Source organism: Ptychodera flava, chromosome 15 (genome assembly GCF_041260155.1).
Source record: "Ptychodera flava strain L36383 chromosome 15, AS_Pfla_20210202, whole genome shotgun sequence".
NCBI lineage: Eukaryota > Metazoa > Hemichordata > Enteropneusta > Ptychoderidae > Ptychodera > Ptychodera flava.
This window is the reverse complement of record NC_091942.1, coordinates 30,211,024-30,223,957: the sequence shown is the minus strand read 5'-3', so window position 1 is coordinate 30,223,957 and position 12,934 is coordinate 30,211,024. Positions and strand designations below refer to the sequence as shown.

At 37.9% G+C, this 12,934-nt stretch overlaps 1 protein-coding gene across 4 annotated transcripts in view; it reads right to left on the bottom strand.

Moving 5' to 3' along the window:
- LOC139151847 (guanylate cyclase 32E-like) overlaps nt 1-12,934 on the bottom strand; it is a 202,615-nt gene that overhangs the window by 10,691 nt on the left and 178,990 nt on the right. For all 4 annotated transcript variants that reach the window (XM_070724864.1, XM_070724862.1, XM_070724861.1 and 1 more), the window contains exons 6-12: nt 12,121-12,256; nt 11,544-11,686; nt 6,603-6,787; nt 5,485-5,587; nt 4,779-4,937; nt 3,799-3,903; nt 2,565-2,636 (exon numbers count right to left, since the gene is read on the bottom strand). In XM_070724864.1, the coding sequence (XP_070580965.1) occupies nt 2,565-2,636; nt 3,799-3,903; nt 4,779-4,937; nt 5,485-5,587; nt 6,603-6,787; nt 11,544-11,686; nt 12,121-12,256 (903 nt within the window). The remainder of the gene's footprint in view (nt 1-2,564; nt 2,637-3,798; nt 3,904-4,778; nt 4,938-5,484; nt 5,588-6,602; nt 6,788-11,543; nt 11,687-12,120; nt 12,257-12,934) is intronic.

The following is a 12,934-nucleotide window of genomic DNA, read 5'->3' as shown; positions in this document are numbered from 1 at the left end:
TGGCCCTGGCCGCTTGGCTTTTCCCGGGCGTACTCAGCAGTGCGGGCAATTGAGGTGAACCGTCTGCCAGAGAATATTGATTCTATTTCGCGACCAGTCTACCACTAACGCGACAATCTGCTGAAGTTTATTCCTTTTAATTAATCTGTTTTGATATTTATATGCCCACTCACAGTTTTGGGGCAAGTTTAGCGCAAACGCTGAATGATAAAGACTTGTAAGGTTTTAGCTTGTTCACATTATCAAGCATAAACACCGATAGCCAGCTGAGAGACTGGTAATATCCTATAATGTTTGGCGTACTTTTGTACGATGCGAATGCACGTGAACGATTAACATAAAGACAGGATTATGATTGACAATTACCACGAGGTACGTTAAATATTGCATCACAAGCAAACATGCCAAAAGTGTTTTGGCAACGAAAGGAAATATTTTTATTGTCAGTAGAATATTTCACTGATGCTGGTTTGGCCAAGAGCCGGTGTTCGGCAATCCATTAACATCGCGTCACGTTGAACATTAACGTGTTACACATCGGATGCCCAGGGCCAGTACGCAGTTGCTCACAAATTACGAGCGGTAGCGAGGTGCCAGCTACCCAAGGGCGACTTGTCGCTCCCGTCTCAATATAAACGGTTGAGTAGACCTTTTACGCACCAAGGGGCTTTCGTCGTAATTTACTCCGGCAAAAGTTCAATAAAGTAATCTCCGCGGTGGTCTAGAAGTGATATTTTTGGCGGGATTTTATGTTTCGTTGACGGATGGGCTCGCCTGTGAATAAGATTGGGTGCCGCATCACCGGCGATATCCATCACATCGAACGTAGAAGGATTTCCAAAACAGAACAAGCTGGATAACGAAAAAACAGCCGACATTACTGTGTACTCACAGGGCATCTAGCAGTGCACTGGCTTTTAGACTTAAAAAAACTCGTGGAGAGCTGTAATCTTGCAGGGTTTAGGCATTGTTTGTTTTCGTCAAGTTTTTATTGTAACCCGCCGCCTTGCTTTTAGTCCAGTTTAATGCTGCCGACACAGCGAGTTATCCCACTTGGAAAGGGCATTTATTTGATTTTTTTCACTTAACATAATTACGGCCGAAATTTTCGACTTTTACATACGAACTTTGACCTCAGATAGCGCGTTTCTTGACAACTTCATGTAACATCGCTTGCATCATTCCGTACGACTCGAAATTGTGGTGTGCCCGACCGACTTAGACCTAACGGAAATTTTCAAAGAGAAACATTATAGCAAATTATTATTACTGTTCTATATAATCAGAAGTCAGAAGATAAAGAACTACAGAAGGTTACATTTCCTCGAAACAAGTCGAACACGATGAGTTGGATACTTCGATTACGCAGAGTTGGACGAAAGTGTTATTTTTTCAATAACAGTATAATGGAGAGTTAAGAGCCTTGACATTGGTATGTTCAGTTACTAAAGAGCGATCCAATCTATTTGCGGGACCCAGATGACATCTTTTAGAGCGAAATCAGGGAAGGCAATCCCCTTGTGTTTTACAGCCAAGTAATACGACGACAACTGATAGATTGCTAACGATCTCCTGGGCCGGCGTCAATAGCGAAGACCTTGGTAGGTATTTTCGGTCGTCTTGAAGACGTTAATGGATTTTCAAGAGCTGGACGGGCACCAATCTCTTAACCTTAGCACGATCACAGAAAATAACATGACTAAAAAGCTTAGCCGACAAAGTTGACTCGCTGGCAATCCAGGGATTCCGCGAGAAAGGAACTTAGAGTACGAGAATGAAAGCTGATAACGCCACAACAATAATCATCACAAATTCCGGTGATCATCCTGGCTTGAGCCAGATGTTAACATCGACTTTCTACAGCGGTTTAGTTGGTTGATTTTCTCCCTTTCTGTGACAGAAGTCACTGATCATAAAGTTCAAGGACCGTTTCGTGCGCGAGACACTTTCAGATTTTAGTGGTGGCATGAAACTCAAACTAATGCCTCTCAGGCATTCAAGAGTCCATAAGCGTATCTACTTTACATGTTCTTTCATTCATTAACTTTAATGATTTTTCATGTACTTTCATTTGTATCTGGCATTGACTGCTTATCAAACCGATCACAAAGTAAAGCAGTTCATTGTCTGGAATTATTCTCCAGACATATCGCTTAAAATATCGAAAGCAATCCCCTCGGATCAAACATCCCCTCTGAAGTGTTTCTTATCTCCAGCCTATCTGCTCTCACAACGTCGACAACTTATTAAGTCGGCGCCGCTGTTTTACGTCCAATAAAGACATCGCCGTTGGAGTATCCTGAATCGTATACGTGCCGCCCATGAAATGTCACCAGGGCGACACCAGGTGAAACCCTCGCGCAGTAATGTCTGAAACTGACTCCGACACGTGCTGTAAACCCCTGGGAAGGTGATCATTATCTTTCACTACTCGCTGGCAAAGTGTCGACGAATTCAGCAACGTGGGAGAGGACCTCGAGACAACGGCGTTTTTTTTTTTCAAGCACACTGTCTTGCGGCGTTTTTTTTTTTTTTTCAAGCACACTGTCTTGATCGGCTCTTACCTTGATAATGTCGCTTATCAACGACGCCGTAAACATGTTGTCCAATTTAATTTCGTCGTTTTCAAGAATATCCTGCGGTGTTCAACAGAAGAAGGCCATCGATTAGTGAATTCATGGTAGTAACATGTGGTATAAAACATGGCTGCTGTGATCTTGTCGACGAAATGAAATTTCCAATCTATATCGACCTTTTTACTCATACGTCTCAAATATGTCATCGCAGTCACCGTATTTATGGTTTACTACAGAGTATGGATATGTAAAGACCCATTTAATTGTGACGTTGCATGTATGCTACATTAGTTTTGTTCTTGGTATTTTAAATAGTTTCTTGTTCTTCATAAGAAATGGTGACATATATGCCCTGCGTTCAATATGCACAAACTCACTGTATGTGAGTAACCCTAGTATTATTGTTGAGAACCAAATTTTAGTCCAGAGTACGATACATAAGTAAGCATTAACACTGCATACTGTACGTAATGCAATTTGATTGGAAGGCTAATGTTTTATTTATATGGCAAAATATTGGTGAGAAGAAGAAGAAGATGGTGTAAGTGTTCTATGATAAAAATATTGCAAATAAGACAAATGGTTACAGATTTTGTTGCTTTTAGCACTTCAGCGTCCAATATAATTATACGAATCCAAGTTGTACCCTTGAAAATTCATAAACCTTAACAGTAAGTACATATCAACGGTGTATACAAGCACGCATTGGAAGAATTCCACAATCTTTTGAATGTTTCACTCGTAAAACGAAATTTTACGAGGAAGGGCAAGTTACATTCGAAGCGTCGACTATACCCATGGGTGTAAATTAAAATGTCATCGCAATTAAATGAGACATTAAAGGTATACTGCCACCTGTTCCAATTTTGCCACATTTACCATGAAAAGAGAAAATCTAACCAATCACAGATTTTAAGAGGGTGGCCGCTTTTTAAAAACAGTGCCCTCACATGGGCATTTTGGATACCCAGGAACGCCCTTTTGACCATATATGGGCATATTTAGATTATAGGTAACTGTATACCATTAAACAGCTATACACGACCCTGGACACAACTGTGAAGTTCACAGTTGGTGAATTGATTGTTTGACGATGATAACGTGAGCAACTATGACGTAAAGAGATGTCAAAATATGCACCTTTACAGATCTTTAGCGAGAAATATTAGAAATCTTTCATTTCTTTGGAAAAATATTTCATTTGACGCAAATGACATTTTACCTGTAGACTTCCCCTAGGGCAATATTCGTTTATTATGCAAATGTGGGGATGATCAACACAGGCGCCGATGAATGGATTGATGTTGTCGTGGCGGAGATCACGGACCTGGCAAAAAAAAGGAGACGAGAAAGTTGTACAGAAATCTAAACATCAAAGTCCTCATTCTGACGACTGATTCCACATTATGGATTCCAAACACTGGAACACGCGCTGTGCTTGTCGGATATACCCTGTGATTACGAGAATAATTTACACCCAATAAAATGCCAAGACGGCGTAATATGTGAAATATCACCCCGATCGAGTTTAACGAGACCAACGTGACAAATAACAGGTCTTATTGGTGATTATTTTCAGATAGCAAGCGGAATTCGCAAACGCGAGTCTTACATCCACCGTACCGTTCGCCACCCACACTTGTATCAAAATAGATCCTTTCTGGTGCTATTGCTAAAAGACCGCCGGCGGGCATATCTATGTTCTACATGCAACGTTAATACCATTTCCCCGCGTGAATTATTGTGTTTTAAATGCCACCAGCGAAATCGATTAACGAATCAATAATGTGAAATACGAGGTCGCGCCGTCGTGTTTTATTCTTTTGATTTTTGCTGGGATGATTTCTGCCTTACTTAACGAAAGGAAGAAAGATGTGCTTGGTGTGATAACAAAATACACAAACACAGCATAGATGTATAATATGATAAATATTGTGCGAATAAGAGAGATACAATCAATGCCAGACACTGAATACGATGCATCTTCATACATTAGTGGTATCACAATCAGCTGTATGTCTCACTTTCCTTTTTTGACGCATCTCGAGCAAGTGAGATTTTGAACCCAGTATTGACGATTTGCATTTGTTAATTTACAGCTGGATAAACTACCTTAAATCACTCTTTACTTTAAAAACGAATGTAGAACGATGAACCTATCCCCGAAGACGTAATTTTAGATCCATTTCACGTATTACTCACAGCTTTTAGTTCCTTTCTGACTTTTCTCGTTAGATCCACGCTCTTTTTGTTGACGTGTTTGATGGCCACCACCGTGCTCCTGTAAGTTCCAATTTTAGTGAAAATCTGCTGTGCGTGAACGTCGGTAGACTGTATCGATTCCAGACTCCGTAGGCTCATCTGAGACAAAAAGTGGAGTGAGAGGGGAAAGCTCGATAAATTGATGTTTGCTAAGAAAGTGTACATGGGTGATACATACCTTCCACATGGGGAAAAAAGCAGTAACTGTTATGGAAGATGATCCGCCGATAAAAAAACTCGCTCTTGACAACGCGTAATGTTAGAGTTGTCAACATTTCAGAATACAGTATGATTCAAAAAGTGCCTTAATTTTAATTTGCATATGACTCAGGGATGGCGTTGAGTCTACGTTGTAGTTCCTACATTCATTTTCCCCTGAGATGGACCCTTACTGTTCGGCATAGAGGTGTCCCATATCTCATATCCGTTTTGCATTCCTCAGACGTCAAGTGGACTCGCTCATAGCAATCGCCCGGACGACTATAACACAAAGCGGACACTTCAAAGTGTAAGTTGTTGTTATCGGAAATTAAGCTCTCTGTCGAATTCTTGTCATGTGGACTATCATGTCGTATTTATGATCCACATCTACTATGTCATAAGATTCCATATAATATCTCATTAAAATGATTAATGCTTGTCTTACTCTGCTAGACGAACGGAAGAGATTGTTATCTCCGCGGATGTTGATGTCACGATAATCAATCTTCCACAGCAGGCTTGCCAAATCTTGTTCGTATTTCCAGTTTCTGCAAACCAAAAGCGATAGAAACTTTCAGATATCTATGCTTCCCGCCTCCATTCAACTCGGCAGATCAATGACCCATTTGGTTGTGATTAAACACAGTCGAAACATTTTTATAACAAACCAGGATTGCATCTCTTTAACCCTTCACCTCTATCACATATATGATGGTTTATCTTTGATATAGAAAACGACGGGGCTATACCAAAGTGTGATGTTGTAGAGGGTGATAAACATTATATGACCTTCAAAATGGCGTTTGTGGTCCCCTGTTAATGTACAATGAGCCTCGAGTACAGTTATTCTGATTCTCAAACTTTGAAAATACTTTTTTTGGTCTACAACTTGTAAGGGGCTTTGAAGCTCATGAAGAAACTAAAGATTTCGCCTGCTTATTTTTGTGAAAAATGAAAATTAATTTTACCCATGGGTCAACAAAGGGATGGCGGCCATTTTCTGTGTGAAATGTCGGTAAATATTAGGCAATTTGTTAGTCTAGTACCATAATTTGCACCCCGATTTTCACCCTCGACTTCGAAAGGTAATGATTTTAAGTTTCCATACTGAAAGTTTGAGCAAAAGTTCAAGTCTTTCAATTTCTAGGCGCGTGCTAACTTAAGACATGAAAAATGCAGTCGGGTTAGAGATTATATAACGGATACATGGATTCAGTAACTTTATTTTTTAAATATTTTTGATGCATTTTTTACAGCCTTTTGCCTATATTATATCAACAAAGATTAAAAAAGAAGGAGCGCTTAAGTCGGCCTGTAAAAAAGATGGGGCATCAAAATAGCTTTACATTAATATACATTTATTAACAAACAGGTTTAATTTTTATCGGCGCCTTTTGCAACTTACATATACCGAACGGAATATATTGCAAGTTTCAAGTTTCACGGTGACGTAATCTAAGACTCTTGTTGATTTTGGAGTTTTTTCTTCTCCGTCAGAAACTTTCATCGTCAACATTTGCATTGAGCGATACGATTTGAGGTCATTCTTAGACTGTCACATACCTGTATACCACGGCAGCTATGATAATTATGATAAGCATAATGCCACCTATCGTGCCGCCGACAATTTTATCAGTATGGCTTTCGATGATTGGACACCGTTCACCACGGAAACCACATGGAGGCTCGTCAACCGGTGGTTTGCCTGATACCCAGTCAATGGAGACCTTTTCCTTCGGTACGTATACCTGAAAAATTTATTGAGAGAGAGAGAGAGTTTACTGACCTGGCGCTTAAGTACGATATTTATTCTATCGTTGTTCAACTCAGAATCCACCTACACGACTCTGCATGTAGAAAATAACACTGTGTATTTGTGGACACGTCTATTAATCGAATCCTTTCCCCCGATGATCCCATCTTTCGCGTTACCATCATCATCATCATCATCATCATCATCATCACCACCAATAACAACGACGACAATAAAAACACGATGACAACGACGACAATAAAAACGATTGCAACTTAATGTCACAAAATAATATAAGGTAACAAGTCATCGTTGATGACACAGTCCCCACTTGTTAATGGGTACTTTAATTGCAAGTCCTCAGAGAGGATAGAGTCCTCTTCATTAATTAGGTCTGTGATCAAAATAGTGCGATGCAGATGGGGCTTAATGGCCGAGAATGAGCCGCATGGTGATGAAAATATAAAACAAATATAGGCCGCCATCCCAATTACAAAAGGTAAGTAAATGAGTCAATTGTTTATTAATCGAGACGATGCTGCCAAATATTTTTGCATCCTATCCTAACACTGACAAATTGTAAGTTTGATGCAGTGCTTCTGGACATTCACCCTAAAAGCAAAAATTCATTATGTAAATGCAAGCTACAATTAATTTAAACGATACCGCTAAGTGTAATTGAATTGTATTTACAACACACTATGAGACAAACATCTGTACCAAGTTTAATCAAATTTGACCGCAGTATTTCTGGATATATCACTCTAATTAGGAAAGTTCATTACATATGCAATTAAAAATTAATTAACATGACACTGATAAATGTCTGTTTCACAGTTAAAGCAATGTGAGCTTAACATCTGTACCAAATTTCATGAAATTTGATGCAGTATTTCTTGACATATCAGCCTAATTACGAAAAGTCAATAACTGTCATGATACTGCTACATGTCGTGAAACAAATTGATGTGCATATTATGTATGAGATAGGTCAATGTCCTTGTACCAACTTTGAATGAAACTGGTGGAAATGTGTCTGAGTTATGGCTCTGTACATGAAAAAATCGCAACAAAATGGCCACCAGGCAGCCATATTGCATGTTCTGTGAAACCAATTGACATGCATATTTATGAGATAGGTCAATGTCCTTGTACCAATTCGAAAAATAGTGTCAATGACACTGTCCTCCCATTTTACAGAGACTAAGTACTAGTACACACATGACATTGCATTCTTACAGGTTGATTACTAAGAAAATTCCATTGCAAGTCCCAATTAATCTTATACCCCGGCAATATGAAATGCTCCATCTCATAATGACTTTTACACATCTGACAGAAAACAACCTTAGGATCAAGACTATCATGTTTTACAGCAATCCAACAAATACTTTGGGAGAAAATGATTTTTTGACAAATAATGGGAAAAATTGCCCAAAAATACAAATATGAAAATTTCACCGCAATTTGAACAAATCTGACAAGGCCAACCCTAGGATCATACATACAAGTTTTCGAGGCAATTGGATTAGCGCTTTCAGAAAAGAAGATTTTTTGACAAAAAACAGGAAAATCGCTCGAAAAATACAACTTTCAAAAATTTCACACAATTTGAAGAAATGTAACTTAAGTCACTATAAAGAGCCTGCATACCAAGTTCAACCAAATCTGACCAGTGGTTACAGGGTTTTAGCAATTTGCAGGATTTTTCCTTTTTTCCCCTTCATTTGTATATTTTGGACTTTGACATGTTTATTTCAACAAATTCACATTTCCACCCCTGGGTGAACCTGTCCACAAAATACTAAGATGGTAGCTGCTGCGATTTAGGAGTTTTTAATGTGGATGGACATACATCCGCACATGCTAACTAACATACATACATACATACATACATACATACATACATACATACATACATACATACAGACATACAGACAGACATGCATACATTTATTTTTACAGCTTTCAACCTCCAACAGCCGACCAACTTGTCAATATCAGCTTGTTCAACTTGATACTGCTGCTTATAACAATATAAACAAGATTAATTACATTCTAAAACAAGACTTGCTTATCAAGATTTATGTCATAAAAAACAGCATATCTGTCAGGTCATAAAGAATCTTCAGCTGGTTATCTTTATCAGTATTTTCATCCTATTAACCAAGCACATTTTAACTTTCAAATTAACATTGCAAGTAAGTTCTGTTGATTAAGTTGAGCCTGTAGGTACTCAGAGAAAGCACACAGAAGAGACAAATGTTTGCAACTTAAAAAGTTCAAGGTCATCAAAGCATTATAAGGAATCATGTAACAAAAGCATTATAAGGAATCATGTAACACTTTCATTGCACTGTTTACACAGATTGCATAATTGCTATAAATAGCACATGAGGAATCTTACAGCCCAGCTTTACCATAAAAACGCTATCACTTTTTTGCCTCAAAAAGTAATTTTATTTTATCCTTACCAAGTCAACCATAAATGGAAATTGGAACTTTCTCTATCTCTATTTATTTGACCAACCTATCATGACAAACTATTATGAGCAATTTCTTTTAGATAACATACAGAACACAATATATGACGGTTAAGAATATGTCAAAGTTGGGATTCAGGAAAGTTGCCTTTACATGTTTTAATCCTCCAAGATGGTAAGCATTTCACTACGAACTGTCAAAATAGTTGAACCTTCTAATAATTCTACACTAAAATTATTTTGGCTTTGTTGATTTCCTAATTAATTTAATTATTTAAAATCATATTAATTATTTTTTTCTGGGTGAATTGATAGGGTTTGTACAGTACAAGAGTTACATACAATGTAGAGTCAAATTCAGTTAAAACATCAATTACCATCTAACATTGCATCATTCATATAAATAGCACCTCAGCCTGGAACAGCACAATCATAATCTGCTCATTCACACAGGCAGTACTTGACTTTGAATGAATGACCTACTACATTTCACCTGTGTACCAAATTTGAAAGCATGACAAAAAGTACCACAAAATTTGCAAATTTCAGATTGAGTTCACAGAGTCATCTTCAGGTCACTCCTAGGAACCTGCACACCCAATTAGAAAGTAATGGCATACACAGTTTCAAAGAAGATTTTTTTAACCAAAAATGGCAAAAATTGCCAAAAATACAAATATGCAAATTTTGCCATTATTTTGATGCATTCTATTTTGAGTTATCACAAATCACCTGCACACCAAATTTTAAAACGATCCAACCATTGGTTTAAGAGAAAAACATTTTTTACTAAAATGGCAAAAAAGAAAGAAAAAAAATCATTAAAATAGAAAGCATCAAATATTGACATCAAATCTATATGTTTACATGAGTTGGGCCTAAGGTACCTAAAACCAAAATATGACAATGATCAGATGAGTAGTTCCTGAGTTATTGATTTTTGACCATTTTCGCTATTTTTTTCTACCTCATTTGCATATCTATGAGACTAAAAAGTTCATTTTAACAACGGCACATCTACACCATATATGGCATCACTACACCAAAAATCAGCTTAATACGTGCAGCAGTTTCGGAGTTTTTGCGTTGGACGGACAGACATCCATACATACATACATACATACATACATACATACATACAGACAGACATCTCACATACAGACTTTTTCCAACCATATAACCTCCCAATTGCCATATATGTATGGCAAATGGGAGGTAATAAAATCGGTTGATGTATGTCCAAGTTATGGCTGAGGACATGACAAAATCATAACGAAATGGCAACAAGGCAGCCATATTGCATCGGATTGTGAAACCAATTGACATGCATATTTATGACATAGGTCAATGTCCTTGTACCAACTTTGAATAAAATCAATTGAGACGTGCCTGAGTTATGGCTGAGGACATGAAAAAATTGTAACAGAATGGCCGCCATGCGGCCATATAGGATCATGTCGTGAAACAAATTGAAGTGCATATGTATGACATATGAAGTAATCCTTGTACCAAGTTTGAATGAAATCACTCCAGGCATCTCTGAGATATCTGCGTGAACGGACGAACGCACAGATGGACGCACGGACGCACGGACATGACCAAACCTAGAAGTCCCTCCGGACACAATTTGTTCCAAAAAGTATGAAAAAGATGCTAGCTATCATCGTACTCGACATCACCAAATACTTGACCATGTTTACCACGGTTAGTTGCGTGTGTGCAAGTGTGTGTAAAATATCGGCGTATCTGAACGCTGTCGCTGTGTATTGTACGCTATAGTATTTAGACAGATGTGGACCATATGTGCTCCTAATTAAATGGTTCGATGATGCTTTTCCGATAAGAAATGCACCGTGAGGAAAATTAAATCTCCCACAGACAACACATAGCCAAATTTTGAAAACAGATTTTCCAAAGGTAACAATTCCCCGCGGTACTAATTATTTTACTTCATTATTTTCCGACCTTGCTCATACAATGATGAGTTTGTTCGGGATCTAATTAAAAGCAAAACCCTTTCCATATTCCAGAAAAAGTGGCCGTGCTAAAGATCTGGTTCTATCATTAGTTCTTTTTGATATCGGTTATTTACAAGGCGTTAGTCCTTCATTTTCTATTGGAATTATTATCAAGTTGGTCACTTTGTGTTGTTATAAGAATACGAGAAACTACGGTGTTTCTTTGCTCCGTAATGACGTATATTCTCTAAAATTTGGTGGCCAAAAGCGTGGACATGGTTAGCCAAAGAAGTGAGCTAATAACACGTACCACAGTTCCGTTGATCATCTGAAACAATCCAACAGGTAACATGCCGTAACCAGGCGTGGTCTGTGTTCGTTGCCTAGCAATCACGGTGAAATTAGACTCTGCATCTCCTTTGTTATCTATGAAAGCTAATGTTCCCGTAACACCTGTTGATCATAGATTAAAATCCAAATGTCGTTATTGGATGGGCTTTTTCTTAGGCCAGGAAATAAGGCACACGTTCTTAACAAATTTTACTGTGGTAGTCACAGTCAGAGCGATCCAGTCTGATATGGTTGACATTGAAGTTTGAATGTCTGATTGGAAATATTTGGGGACAATTTCATGAGGTGAAAAGTATGATTTCACTCTGTATAACTACTTGTGACATGTACATCAAATCAGCATATTTGTCCCAATGTTGAAAGGAGTCAATGTGACAACGATAGCAATGTAATTATTGTAATGGTGCCAATTGTGTTATATGAACACTTAACGAGTAAAACAAGTAATGTAGAAGTTTCTATAAAGTGATGTCACGCTATTTATACCGATTGGTTCAGTTGTGTCTTATTTTGTGAGTTAGACATTCAATACTAACTTTCATAGGACCTGTTTTTGATCTTCTCGATGATGGCCGACCCGTTGTATGCTGATCCATTCTCTTCAAGGACTTCTGTCAGCGACACGGCAAACAACTTCACCGCGTCGTACAAGTAAGCCGCTTCTATGGGAATCTGCAGGAGAATATCAACAAGAATGAACTTATCGTTGCTAATTTCAAAATATTTGAATTGTCAGGTTTAGACGCGACCGTCTGATGGTAAATGACGTTCGCATGATACTCTCAAGTAAGTGAGTCAACAACTGTGACTTTTGATTATTTCTTTCCTTGTACAGCGGTTTAAATTCTTGCCCTGATCTCTACAGCTTTTAGGACGTCGACGCCCATACCGTCAAAACAGTTTGTAGTTGTACAATGTACATTGTCACCTTTGATATAACGGCTCCATCGGCTGTAAATTGTTTCTGTATTTTCAAGTTATTTTTTTTCTGTCTGTAAATTCAGTTTTACATAATCCGAAAACCATACATCAAAATGCCTGGCGTTAAAGAAGTCAGCAATGCCTGTATGTGTGGGATGTTCAATGATATCGTTGACAACCGAATTTCAGTACGGACTAAAATTAAGTTGTACATAATAACATTGCGTAATATACACAAAGCGTTATATTTGTGATGCTAATATTGTGCATTTCTACAAACATTTGGGAGAGAAAATGAGAAAATTTAATCATTGCATATTACAGAAACAACCTAAGAATTTCACAAGAAGTTACAGGTGCTGTTCTTTCTAATTAGTAAATGTAATTCATTTTAGGAATGGTAATTTTAATTTTAGGAATGATAATTCA